Source organism: Ammospiza nelsoni, chromosome 15, assembly GCF_027579445.1.
Source record: "Ammospiza nelsoni isolate bAmmNel1 chromosome 15, bAmmNel1.pri, whole genome shotgun sequence".
NCBI lineage: Eukaryota > Metazoa > Chordata > Aves > Passeriformes > Passerellidae > Ammospiza > Ammospiza nelsoni.
In genome coordinates this window covers 16,032,973-16,047,023 of record NC_080647.1, presented here as the reverse complement: position 1 = coordinate 16,047,023, position 14,051 = coordinate 16,032,973, and the positions used below count along the sequence as shown (strand labels likewise).

Genomic DNA, 14,051 nt, shown 5'->3' with positions numbered 1-14,051 from the left:
TCTCTTTCCCCACCTGCTTTCTCCTTTTGCACAAAGTTCCTTTAACATTGTAGGGAGTAGTTAAGCTTTTAGCAGTGAGGTGTGACATGAAGACAAGACTTTGCACAAACCTGGCTTTGCCCAGGTATTTTCCAGAGATCGTGGAAACTGGGCTGCATGTTTATTTGCATCAGAATTTCCACGTGACTTTGCACCCAGAGCAGGTCCTCTCCTGAGTGTGGAGGAAAAAAAATCAAGCTAAAAGGAGGTGGCTCCTTCCCTGAGGTGCTTTGCATAATATTTCAGTGTTCAGTACCTTCCCCTTTAATCATTTCTGCCCCACCTGCATAGAGCATCCCATGTCCACATCTCTGCCTTTTCAGAAATAACCTCATCAGGGGCAGTGCAGACAGACTTGTGCTTCTGCAGAGCAGAGCCTGGCTGATGTCATGTCTGGCCTCAAGGACTTTCCTCAGTCCTCTGGGTGATGGCTGCTAACAGATGCTAAAACACACACACACACACACACACACACACACACACGTGCAGGTCCTGTGCCCCTGGGGCTCACAGGGAGAGCCCATGGAAGGAGGAATGGGCACTCTGGGGCTGCCTGGGAGGAGGTAACATCACTGCAGGGCAGGAGAGAACATCTCTGAAGAAAGGATTTGGGGTGATTGGCTGTCAGGAGGGTAAAACCTGCCTTTTAGATGTCCCCACCTGCACATCCACGGCAGCGGGAAGGAGCAGAGGTGCAGGGAGCAGGCAGATGGGGCTCTCAGGAGGCAGCACAGGTTTGAAAGCCCTGTCCAGTTCCCATCTGCCAGCTCCAGGGGTGAGCAAGCCGTGACTGGGGGAGTTTGCAATTGACAGAGCAGCATTTATAGCATGACTTGTTTGACAGCTCCTGGCATGAGCACAGGACATGGAGATGGTTTTTAATAGCACGTTTGTATTAAAAAAAGAACTCTGTTTCATCTGAGATTCCCTGGACAGAGGCAAAAGACATTCAGGCAAGGACAGCGCTGCCAGTGCTGCTGCAGAAGTGAAACAGATGGGAAGTTCAGTGTGTCACCTTGAAAGCACAGATCATCACAACTCTGCTCCTGCTGTACTTGAGAGCTCCCCCAGCCACTCCAGCACCATGTCCAGAAATCTCTCTGGGGTCTGATTTCAGGGGAAGAGGACCTTGGAGGTGGAATTAAATTTATATTCGCATTATTCTGATCGTTGTGTTGGAGAGACAGATCTCACCCAGAGCAGGGCCATGGAGGTGGCCACAAGTGAGGTGTCCCACACTGCTAATGGGAGAGCTGGGACAAGCCTGGCACTGCCCAGGCAGTCCCTGCAGTGCTCAGTGTTGGAAACAGCACGTGCTGTTGATGCCTGTCCCCTCTGCTGGCTGCCCACACATGTCATGCCCAGCAGCACATCCCTGCCCACCAGTTGGGGGGACAACAAGGGGTGCATTCAGATATCAAGATTATTCTAAACTACAGTGTCTTGGTTTGGACAGACAGGAGTCTGCTAAGGAAGGCAGAAGCCTCCCCTGACATGGAGAATGTAAACCCCCCCCACCCCTCCCAATTACTATAAATTTTAAATTAAGGGGCTCTCAGGCAAAAATATGGGAGCAGGAAATAGCAGTTCTTTAATAGGGAAAAGAAAAAAAGAAAGAATAAAATAAACAATGCAGTACACATGAACAACACTGGCAGAGTCAGAACCCAACCTGACACCCTGTGGGTCAGGGTGTTGGTGGCAGTCCCATTGGAATTGTGGCTCAGCCCTCCTGCAGTGTCAGGGGTGGTTCTGCTGGAGCAGGGATCCTGTAGAGAAGGATGGATTCTTCCTCTGAAGATCCAGGGGAAGAGGAGGCAGCTGCTGTTCCTCTGGGCAATCCAGTGGAGAAGCTGTGCTGGTGTTCCAGAATCTCCAGATTATATCCAGGTAGGAATGCTTGGCTCCTCCCTCTGGGCTCACATCTCCCAGTGGGATGCTGCAGTTCTTATCAGCCATGCAGTGACATTCAATAGCTGTTATCAGCAGATGCCCCCTCCCAAGGGAGGAGTGAATGTGGTCACTCAAAGAGATAAGGCAAACTGCCCCCTTGACAAAGATAATCTGCCATGGTAGATGGTAATTGAAAACATCTTGCATTGCAATCTTCAACATACAGTTATCTTATTTAGGTTGTTTATTTACTCTTGAAGGCATCTCCAGACTTTTTACTATTGTAGAATGTGTTCCCTGAGATGTGGAGACACATGTGTGGTGCAAGCCAGGATTTGTCTGAGATGTTTGCAGGCTGGAAAAGTGTTTGGGGCATCCTGGAGAGGAAAATGCTCACCTGGGCAGGGCTGGACATGGTGAGCACAGAGTGTCCTACCAGCCCTTGAAAAAAACTCACCCCATTCCTGGGTGTCCTCTAAGAAAGAACTTCTGAGAATTCCCTGAATTTCAGCATCCCTGAGATGCCTGTGACATTTGCTTTGCTTGGCTGTGTGATTGGCAGCATGGCCACATCACACTCACGTCAGAGCACCTGAAATGCTGTCCCTGCTTTATTGGACTGCAGCGAGGGATTTGCTCGGAGGTGAAGAGGGAAGGGAGCTCTGTGAGTAAAAACAAATATCAGAACAATGAAAGCTAGAAAGTGACTGTCTAGGAGATTAATCTCTCAGCCCCACTGTTATTTAGGATTTTTCACAGAGTATTCTGAGTTGGAAGAGACTAAACTATCTCTCCAGCAGAGGAAAATTGAGGAAGGTGTTTCCAGGTCTCTGAGCCCTCTGTTCAGAGCTTTTCTTGTTGCTGTTGAATACAAGTGAAGTTGCAAAAACCACATTTAAAACTTCATTTTATCCTAATTTAGGAGGCCATCCACTTAAATGGACATGTTCATCTTATGGCATTGCTCCTCTCTTTGGCATTTAGCAGAAAGCTGAGCTCTTAATACGGAAAAAGCAACTCATAAATGGAGCAGAGGAACCACAAGGTCTCAGCCCCTCTGGTTCCCACTAATTGCACTCTTGAGAGGGGTCAGCTGAACTGAACACACAAACTTGATAAAAGCCACTTGGAAAGGATGCTTTGGCAGAGCCCAGCTGTGTTTGTTTGGTATGTAAGGTAACCTGAAAACACACACTGTTCACTTCAAATCTTCTCCTGCAAACCCTGTGAGTTTAAGCTGTTGTTCGGAAACTCAGCAGCCCTAAATTACATTTGCTCTGAACCCGGTGTGGAACTTGGTCCAGAGCAGAGTTCCTAAAGTCAGATCTTACTGGGAATGTGGGCTGATTCCCCATCTGTGAGGGCAGAGCAGCAGAGACAGCCCAAGGAGCAGAGATAACCCAAGGAACAAGCCTCAGGGTAGCACACAAGGCCAGCTCCCAGCTCCTCTGTGCTGGGGACAGGCTGATTTCTGAACAAGTCTCTTTTCTTTTGGATTGAAAATGTTTGGGGTTTTCTTAGAAATTACTTTTCACACATCAAGGCCATCGCTTTTGAAAACTGAAAGGCTTTGAAAGCACAATAAAAATCTTTTTGTTGTTATTTTTTTTCTTCCAATATGAAATACCCCCATCAGCTCCCCATCCTTTTATTTCTCACAAATGTTCTTTTACCCAACGCCATTCTTTCCATTGAATGTTTTCAGGTCATGCCATTCTCTGGAACTGTGTTTCCACCAGCATCTGTGCTGCCCACATGAGGAAAACCAGGGCTGATGGGGGGGTGTGCAGCAGTGCCAGGTGATGACAGTGCCCCAGGGCCAGCAAGGCTGGGCTGGAGCACACTCAGCCAGCAGAGGACACGCTGCAGGGCATCCCTTAGCACAGAATAAACTCATGTGACAGCATTTGGGGTAGGCAGCCCTCTGGGTTTGCCTCGTGGGGAGTTGGGTTTATTATTCCATGACTGAAATTTGATGTAATATTGCATGCGTGCCAACATGTGTGTGCTACCCCACGTGTGTGATCCAAATGGTGTGGCCAAACTGTTAAAGCAATTCCTCCTTCCTTCGTTAGCTCCTTCTGTTAAAGCCACTAAAAATGCCTGTGCCTTCACAGAGGAGCTAACAACCTCCATGTGCTGCACAGCAGATGGTGCAGTAATGGTGGGGGCGTATTTTACAATAACCCTTTTCCACATGGGGAAATCGAGGCATTGAGAAGTCTCTTTCTGATGGCTGAGTGTCAGGGGCAGAGAAAAACTACAGGGGCAGAGAAAAACTACAGTGCCCCGAGTTTTAGGGGCTGAGCTCATCCTGCCAAACTCCAGCTACTCAGCTTTGATCAGTGGACTCTCCCAAGGTCATGAAGAGTTTATTCTTAATATATTATTAAGAGCAATTTCCATAACACAACCTGGACTGCTTCACATTGAGATCCCCCTCCAGCAGTCCCTAAAAGCTGTAGGAACCCCATGGGCAAGCACCTCCTGTCTTTATCACCTTGGCAGATGCCTGCAGCTAAGTGGGATCAAAATAACACCCAAAGAGGGGTCTGAGCACCATCCCACATCTGATCAGTGCAGAACTCCAGCCATGCAAGCTCCTCAGCATCACTGGGGGTTCCTGGTGGGAATGGGTGCTGAATTCTTCAGGAGCTGTTGTGGTTTAGCCCCAGTGGGGACACACAGTGCTCCTCACTCAACAGCACAGGGGAGGAAGTTGGAAGGGTAAAAGTCGTCCCAAAGGCCACAGCACTTTTGTATAAATCTTGCCTCAGATAATTCTGTAAGAAAATACATTAGTAAATGCCAAAAACCCCCAATGGGCTCCCTACAGGGAGGCAAGGGAGCCAGCTCAGCTCCCAAGTTCTGCCTCGTGAGTAGCTGTGCTAATAATAGCCACTGAAATGAGATCAAACCACAGGACAGTGACAGTAACAGCTCAGATGCTTCACAAGAGCTGAATGACTTGTGCACCACACCTTTTGCAAAGGCTGGCTATGAATGGCACAGGAGGAGCTCTTTAATGCTGATCCCTCCTGAAAATCTGGGCTTGGGAACAAATGCTAAGCCCCTGGGATAGCTGACCCTCCACTCTTGCAGAGTGTTAGCGTTGATTATCCCAGACTAGAATGCTGAACTTGAAGGCAGGACACAACTGAGCAGCCAGCCCAGAAGTGAGATGTCACCAGTGCCTCCAGTTGGGAGTTAAAACACTGATAGTGACATCAAACATTAATTTATCTCTGCAGTTTTGGTTGCTTTCTCCTACACCAGAGATATTACTTAGGAGGAGCTATGTAAACTCACATGAACTCAAACAGGGCGTGCAGTGATGGGGGAGAATATGTCAAATATTGTGCTATTTTGGCCCCAACGCTGCACCAATGCTGCTTTTATTTCACATTTTTACATGTCTCCATCACCACATACCCTATACCTGAGCAGTACCCAGTGTGATCCTGTGGCCACATTTCTCCTTCACAGAGAAAAGCAAGGCACAACTTCCCAAGGATTTTCTGGGAATCACAGCAAGGAACCTTAGAGAAAGAAAAAAACAATTCTTATCTCAGTTGCTGCTCCTGTATTTGTGCCAAAGTAGAATGCAATATGGAGATTGTTTACCAAGAATGATGGTGTTTTGTTTCCTTGGCCTGTCAGGGCCAGGTGTGTGTGCACACTGTGGGTCAGCAGACAGTGACAGAATTCGGGGCAGTTGAATTTAGTTGGGTGCTTGTGCAGATTCAGTGTAATAGTGTATAGAATAATACAGTATAATAAAGTAATTAATTAGCCTTCTGATATCAGTGGAGTTCGATGCATCATTCTCCCCTTGCTGGGGTTGCCCTGCATTTCCTGTAAGATCCAGCAGATTCAGGTGCTGGGATGGGCATTTCCTATAAGATCCAGCACATTCGGGTGCTGGGATGGGCATTTCCTATAAGATCCAGCACATTCAGGTGCTGGGATGGGCATTTCCTATAAGATCCAGCACATTCAGGTGCTGGGATGGGCATTTCCTATAAGATCGAGCACATTCAGGTGCTGGGATGGGCATTTCCTATAAGACCCAGCAGATTCGGGTGCTGGGATGGGCATTTCCTATAAGATCGAGCACATTCAGGTGCTGGGATGGGCTCTCCCATCCCCTGGCTCTGGGCTGTGGCCCTGCCTGTGCACTTCCCTCTGAGAGCTGCTGTCCTTAACTCTGTGTTTGCTTTGAGTGAGCTGTGGAGGCAAAGCCACCCTCTGAACGTGCTGCACCTGTCCCCATTCTCCCCTCCTTGGACATCCTTTGGGACCCTGTCCCTGTCCCCTTTGCTCATCCCCTAACCAGGGTGAAGCATCAGCCCAGAGAGCGACTCGGGGATGGCAAAATCTCTTCCCTCACCATGTCATTCCTGTGCTGGGGACATGCTGGGGACCCATCACTCCTCTCTGCTGGCTGCCAGGGGAGGAGGATGGAGCTGTCCCCCACAGGACACGCTGTCCCAGGCAGCAGCACGGCTGGAGGAGCCGCCTCTGAACCGGCAGCCAGGGGAGGATGTGCTGCAGTCATAAAAATTCCACCGAGAGAAATCAATAGAGGGAGGAGGAGAGTGAGAGGGAGGGATGGCAAAGTCAGACTTTCTTCATCTCTGCACACAAAAGAGAGGGAGGCACTGGGGGTCGTGTGGGTTCAGCAGCAGTGACAGGGATCAAAAGTCACCCCAGGAGCAGGTGACTGACTGCAGCATGCACTGGTGGGACTGGATCTGGGTCTGCTTCAGACAGCTGCTGAGTGCCAGACTTGTTCCTGCATGGCATTAATTAGCACCTTCTCAGGCAGGCTGAAAAGGAGTTTAAGGAGCAAACTGAGCTGCAGCAGCAAGCAGCAGAGTGGTGGGCTAATGGTGTGGGCTACTGCCAGTCCAACCCAGGCAGGAGCTGCCTCTCAGATCTGCCAGTTATCCAAAGCTAGGACACACTCTCTCATCAAAAGTGGAGTCCTTATTATAGTGGAAAATCTCTTTTCAGTGAAATACTCAGGATTTTTAACTGGTTTCACTCAGAGCTTGGACCATGCAACCCCAGCTTTCTTTTCTAATCTCCAGCAAGGGGTATCCACCCAAGGACCCAGAGTGCTCTGAGTTTTCAGATAAACCCTTTTCAGTCCTGTAGCAAGGGGTGGATTACCACTAGATTTATTTACATTTTTTTTAATTTTTACATTTTTATAAACTTTTTTTTAGCACAGCACCACCATTGTTCTCTGTACAAATGAGGTGTGTGGAACAGGGCTGGGCTGTACCCCAGTAAATAACAAAAAGAGCTGTCTGCTTGCCTTCCCTGCTCAGCTGGGGAGCAGCTTTCCCTGCCTGTGATTGAAAAGAGGAGCTGAACTTAAGGCTGAATTCAGCCAATGTCCACACTGCCCCTTCATGCCTGTGCTTAAAATGAGTATTGAGCTGTCTGCCAAGAGGAAGCTCAGGTCTTGTTTGTATGGTCCTGGTTTTCCAGGAGAGGGCCAGGCTCAGCCCAGCAGTGAACACAGAGTCTTTGGCTCTTCCTAAGTCATGGTATAGCAATGCTGTGAGGGCTAATGAAATACTTTATTATACTTTATTATCCTATACGTCTAAAAGTGTATCTGCCAAGCACTCAACCCTGCACACACTGCACTGAGTCTGGTGACTGTCCCCCAACAGTCCCAACACAAACACACAAACACACACACACACACACACCCCTGGCCCTGACAGGCCAAGGAAACAAAACACCATCACTCTGGGTAAACAATCTCCACATTGTATTCTGCTTTGGCACAAACACAGGCACAGCAAATGATAAGAATTCTGTTTTCTTTCTCTGAGGTTCAGAGAATGTGAATCCCAGAAAATTCTTGGGAAGAATTGTGCCTTGCTTTTCTCTGTGAACAGAAATGTGGGGCTACACCATGGATGTCGTGGCTGTGAGCTACTGGTGAGCCTGGAAAGGTGTCAGAGGCCACCAGCACCTGCTCCCAGACTGGGAAAATCAATGTTCTGCCTGCAGAGCAGAGGAGCAGGCTCTGCTTGGCCTGAATTCCTCTCAGAACATCCCATTCTCCCCTGTCCTCCCCAGGAATACACCATTGACATCTTCTTTGCCCAGACGTGGTACGACCGGCGCCTGCGGTTCAACAGCACGCTCAAGGCTCTGACCCTGAACACCAACATGGTGAGCCGCATCTGGATCCCTGACACCTTCTTCAGGAACTCCAAACGGGCTGATTCCCACTGGATAACCACTCCCAATCAGCTCCTCCGCATCTGGAATGATGGAAAAGTGCTCTACACTCTCAGGTACATCCAGCAGCCTCTGGTCTGATGACAAAGAGATGGTCAAGTGGTTCCCTAAACTAAAATACTTTAAAATGTTGACTTGGTCAGTCCAGCTGTTTTATTCTGTTAATAGATGTTTGATAGATAAATAAAAAGAGAATTTGGCTCTTTGTTCCCATAACTTCTCACTTTCATAAACGGATCTGAAAAGTTGACTAAACAGAAGGGCTTTTTGAAGGTGGAATTTACATGTTTTTCCTCACCTTGAAAATATCCAAACATGTATTTTTGGTTTGGAATGTTCCCGCAAACAGGCTGATCTTCAGCAAATTAGCTCTCAAGGAAGTGAGAATGCCTCTGTCACATTTAGGTGCTGGAATCAAACCATCTTCACCAGCTCAAAATCTCTTTCTCTCTCTCCCCCTGTCTCAGGCTGACAATCGAGGCTGAATGTCTGCTCCAGCTGCAGAATTTCCCAATGGACACTCACTCCTGCCCTTTGGTTTTTTCCAGTTGTGAGTATACATATTTCAAAGATAGCTTTAGAAGGCAAGCAGAAACCTCAGTGGAGGTTTCTTTTCTGGGGAAGCCACCCTCCCTTTTAGCTACATTTTTTCACCTAATTTCTATGGCACCCTTCTTGAGCCATTACCCTTCATGGCCTGAAGCATCCTTCTACTCCTGGGCTGGCAGAGATCATCAGGGACAGATTCACAACATTTCTGAATTTCTCCTTAATTTGGGTGGATGGTTGGAGGAGATTATTTCACTAACCTTCTGGTCACTCCAGACAGAACATGGATGTATTTTGGTGGACAAATGGCACCATCCTGCCTTGCATCTTCTCCCGCTCCCTGAGTGAGGTCTGGAAACGTTCTGCTCCAAAGGAGGGTTACTCAGACCTCTCCTCTCAGTCACTACTCATCCAGACTCTTCAGCAGAGAAGGCTTCTGATGTTAATTTTGCAGGGAGCCTTTCTGCACCAAGAGATCCCTGTCCTCCTTGTGCGTGGGTGTGAAATGTGATTTAATCATCTGAGCTCGGGTTCTCCTGCTTCCCCTGCCACTGAAGAGATGCAACTCAGAGCTCTGAGGTGCTTCAGAGGGAGGCAGCATGCTGAGGAGATCTCATCCCTTCATCTCCCACCACCCCTCATCTTTGCTAATTAGTGCTGCATGCCGTACATGCTTGATAATTAGAAACACACTGTTAGTTAGCTGCCAAGCTCTTACTCCATCCTCCTCCCAGGGACTTTCTCCTAGGTCCCAGCTTCACTGCAGGCTTGCTTCTTTATCAAGAAAGCCAGAGGCAGGAGAAGCTGTGCTGCAGCCTGCAGGGCCAGGTTTTCTTCTCCATGGAGAGTGCATCCCTTCTTTTCCATAGATCAGTTCCCAGGGAGCACACAGAGCAGCCAGAGCCATGCTGGCAGCTTTGTATTCCTGGTATACTCATGGCTGGGATGGCACTCATGAGGTGCCAGCTGCCCCAGGGAGATAAAACCCTTAAAGATTTCAGGCTGGTGTAGTCACAGAATCGCAGAAGAGTCAGGGCTGGAAGGGGCCTTTGGAGATCTTCTGGAACAGCCTCACTGGCAGGCAGCATCACCTAGAGCAGGTTACACAGGAATGCAGCCAGGTGGGGCTTGAATCCCGAGTTTTGACTCCAGAATCGTGGGAGGGACACTCCACAACCTCCCTGAGCACACTGTTCCATTGCTCTGCCACCCTCAATCGAGTTCTTCCCCAAACCAGCAGAGTCCTCTTGGACCAACCCACATCCAGTGCAGTCCTTAGAAAGGCTGTGTTTCTGGCAGTGCCCTGTTTCTGGCAGTGCCTTCCCCATCCCCAGGATCTGAAGCAGCCCACGAGGGGAGGTTCAGTCCCTACTCCCATTCCATGTGGGAATGCCTCAGGGTTTTAAACAAAAGGCACCAGAAACACCTGCTGAAGGGTGTTTGCAGAGCAGTTCTGGTGAGATGCCCATGTTTCTGCATTCAGGGTGGTACCCAGGGTGGGGATGGGTGGCATTGTGTTGTCTGATGGCTTTTCCCAGATGGATACCCTCGGGAGGAGATCATCTATCGCTGGAGGCGCTACTCCATCGAGGTGTCCGACCAGCGCACATGGAGGCTCTACCAGTTCGACTTCACAGGGCTGAGGAACACCTCAGAAGTCCTCAGGACTGGGGCAGGTGAGCCAAGGGGAGGCAGCCCATGGAGCACCACTGGGCTGGGCTTTGGTGGGAGGCAGAGCAGTGGGGAAGGGAGGTTACAACAGCATGGTCAGAGGAAAAACCTAGAAATGAAAAGATGGAGCTTGGCCTGAGGGAGCAAAGTGATGGGGATGAAGGGTGCAAGGAGAAACCAGAACCACTGACATCTGTGAACTGTGGGGTGACAATTATAGTGTGAATGAAGCTATCCCTAACTGAAGGGTCAGGAGGGAGAGGAGAGGGAGCTTAAATCCCCTCTTGTTGCAGAGTGTGCATGCTGTGTAATCTCTGGGTGATGCTTACAATTCGAACAGGGCTGGAGAAATCAGAACTTGCAGGCCTCAATCTATCCTTCTGTGAACTCGTGTCAGGCTGATGAACACCTGAACTGTGCTTTAAGAGACAGGGACAAGGCTGCATGTGTGAAGAAACTAAATAATGTGTATCTAAATAATGGAAGCCCTTCAGCTCTTCCTCCTCCTCCTCCTCCTCATAATAGCTCACATCCCCATTCCTTCCCACAGACAACTGAGGGAAGCCTCTGGATTGCTGAAGGTGGGCTGAGCTCATACTTTTCAGCCCTCTGAAGCAGCCAGTAGCTTCTCCCACTCTGCAGGAAGCTGCTGCTCTCAACAGTGGCAGCCAGGGTAGAAAGGCAGCACAGACTGGGACAAGAAGTGAAAGTGTCTTGAATGCACCAGTGGCCCTCTGATGTTTGTAATTCTCTTTTTTTTGGTAATTGCTTGCAAGCTCCATCTTAACCCCAGAGCTGTCAGGTGGCTTTTTTCCAATACTCACTGTGAGAAAAAAGGAAGAGCCACCACTGTAAGTTGCCAAATGAGCAATTAGGATGTGCAGCACCACATGCCTTTTCCAGAGGCAGGAGCAGAGTCCCAGTGGAAGTGATTGAAGGACACCTCCTTTGTCACAGCTCAGGTAGATCGTTAGCAAGCCAGGCCATGCAGCCTGTTACAGCCAAAGAGCTTCTATAGAAAAGAAACCCTTGCAGCAATCAGCTGAAGATAAATGCTCTCTGCAGCTCCTTCCCTGAAATTTTTCCAGACTGTGTGCTTTTCACTGTCCTTAGCCAGGCCAGTATGAATGCAGCCTCGTGGCCATATGGACAGCCAGGCAAACAGCCAGTTGGGCAACCACAAAGTCAGCTCCTAAATTAGTCACAAAGACAGCTACAGAGCCAGCCATGTAGCCACAGAATCCAGTGCCAACAAAACCAGAGACTCACCAAACCTGCTCAGCCAGCCATGTGAAGTTAACAGTCTGGGCAGCTACAAAACCAGATGGACAGGCACTTAAAGCAACAAAAATCCTCATCAGAAACTCCTAAATTCTGAAACTTTGCTGATTGTTCTGCTCTAGGAAGCCTCGTGTTGTGATGCCAATGTCTGTTGCTTTTTCCTAGGGGAGTACATGGTGATGACAGTTTCTTTTGACCTAAGCAGACGTATGGGTTACTTTGCCATTCAGACCTACATTCCCTGCATCCTGACTGTTGTTCTTTCCTGGGTTTCCTTCTGGATCAAGAGAGACTCTACGCCAGCCAGGACATCTCTGGGTAAGAGACAGGATGATGCATGTCTGATGCTTGTCAAACCCTGCCAGGCAAGCAGACTGCCAGTGTTGGACTACAAAGCCTCCCGAAGCACTTTGCCATTTTCTGGCATTTTTGAGCTTACCAGAGAATATTTCACTCCTTCAGCTTCCTGTGTGTAACATTCCACAGCTCAACCAAATCTCCAGCTGTGCTGGTTTGGGCTGCTGGATTATCTCAGGAGAGCACCTCACTCTTCTCTTATGGCTTCATCTGAAACCCAAGCACAGCCTTTTCTGTGGGAGATCTAGGACTTTTGAACAATTGATTAATATTATTAAGTAGGAGCTGTTTATTGTTTACATTATACATATATTTTTAGATTTTATAAACTACTAAGCACACACTTTTTATTGGTGCTTTTGTTCTTGTTCACTCGTTTTCTGTTTGTATTTCCTGGAGTATATGATTGGTTACAATCTAGGTGTTTTAGTCTTCGGTTATCTAGTTCTTGTGGTCTTGGTATTTGGTTTCTCAGCCTCTTCTTTCTTAATTTAGCACAATTTTTGTTCTAATAGTCTTGACAAATTCTTGAGGTTTTGATAACAGAAGTAGGTTAGCTGGTGCCTAACCCTTGCAAATACATTGCAACACTTTTCCAAGCTGACAATGGGAAATTCTCATGCACCAAAAGGGGGAGAAAGGGGCTGAGCTGTGGCATTGCAGGGCTGCCCAAAGGGCTTCTGTCACATGCACATTTTCCACAATTCCTCACAACTTCTCAAGGCTTCTGTGCAGGGCTGCTGACAGGAAGGTTGTAGGGTTAATGGGCAAAGTTGCTTGGCTGCACCCACAGGGCCCCAGGCTCTGGCAGGAGCTGGGAGCCCTGTAGGTAAAACCTTTTTCTGTCAGTCACCCCACAGGACCCAGGGAGTGACAGCAGCTCTGCCTATTGTTGAGATTTTCTTAGCAAACTGCAGTGTCTCCTTGAGGCAGGAGAAACGCTTCTGTTGATTGAATGCAGCTCTGATGGGTGCTGGGGACATCTTTGCAGTGTTCAGTAGGTTTTGGCTGTATCTGCATTTTGCAGCAAGCTGTGATTCCCAGTGCTGTCCTTCCTATCAGCCCTGCTGACTTTGCCTTTAATTGGAGGCAGCATTCCCAGCCCTGCCTGGGGATGGAGGGGAGAGGAGGGGCCATCAGCTATTCAGAGCCCATCCATGATGGCCATGTCTCCCCACCTCCCTCTCAAAATTAATTACTTTGGTGCTCCTGGAGGGAGGAGGAGGAGGAGGGTGTCATTCCCAATGAAGGTGAGGGTGTGCTGTAGTCTGTGGCTGGTAAAGGAGTGAACAGCAAGAGGAAAATGTGCACGGCTCTAGTGACTGTCTCAAAAAACAAAGGCAGGTTTCCCCAGGAGAGGGGCCCCCCTCTATGGGAAAGGACTAGAGCCCATGAAGAATAATGTATTCTCTCCACAGCCCCTCTTGTGCTTTACACAAATCATCCCCAGCACATTTTGAGCCTGCCAGCCTACATCAGGGAGATGTGAACTGGACCAGTTCCACTGGCACTGCAAAAACGTGGGAAGTCACATCACATCTGCTATTGCAAGTACAGCAGGAAAACATGAAAATCTTTTGCCATGCTCACCCCCAGTGTCAGGATCTTTACCTTGTCACAGTGACCCCAAGAAGAGTTGGAAAGTCTCTTTTCCAAGCCCAGTGCTTGAAGAAGGAGTCAGGGCTCTTCATTTCTCAGTCTCAAGGTTGTTTATTGTATCTTATCTATAAAATTCTTTCTCCTGTCCTGCCCAGGTCCATCCAGCAGGACAGTTACAGGCACTCTGCCTGCCCCCAGGGCAGTGTTATGTCTTTATACTAAAAACAGCCTGTACAATGTTTACAATTACCTTCCAATACCTATCACCTATGTTAGACAGTGAGCTTCTCCTCTAAACCAATCTGTAAGTGTCACCATCACAGCAGAAGATGGAGGCCAAGAAGAAGAAGGAGAAAGGCTGGACATGCCCAGTTCCCTCCATCTTGCCTCCTGAG

The 14,051-nt window shown here is 48.6% G+C and overlaps 1 protein-coding gene across 1 annotated transcript in view; it reads left to right on the top strand.

Annotated features, from left to right (window-relative positions):
- The window catches only part of LOC132079896 (gamma-aminobutyric acid receptor subunit gamma-4), a 43,197-nt gene that overhangs the window by 20,457 nt on the left and 8,689 nt on the right, over positions 1-14,051 (top strand). The window contains exons 4-7 of the mRNA XM_059482764.1: positions 8,035-8,255; positions 8,667-8,749; positions 10,287-10,424; positions 11,866-12,018. Of these exons, the coding sequence (XP_059338747.1) occupies positions 8,035-8,255; positions 8,667-8,749; positions 10,287-10,424; positions 11,866-12,018 (595 nt within the window). The remainder of the gene's footprint in view (positions 1-8,034; positions 8,256-8,666; positions 8,750-10,286; positions 10,425-11,865; positions 12,019-14,051) is intronic.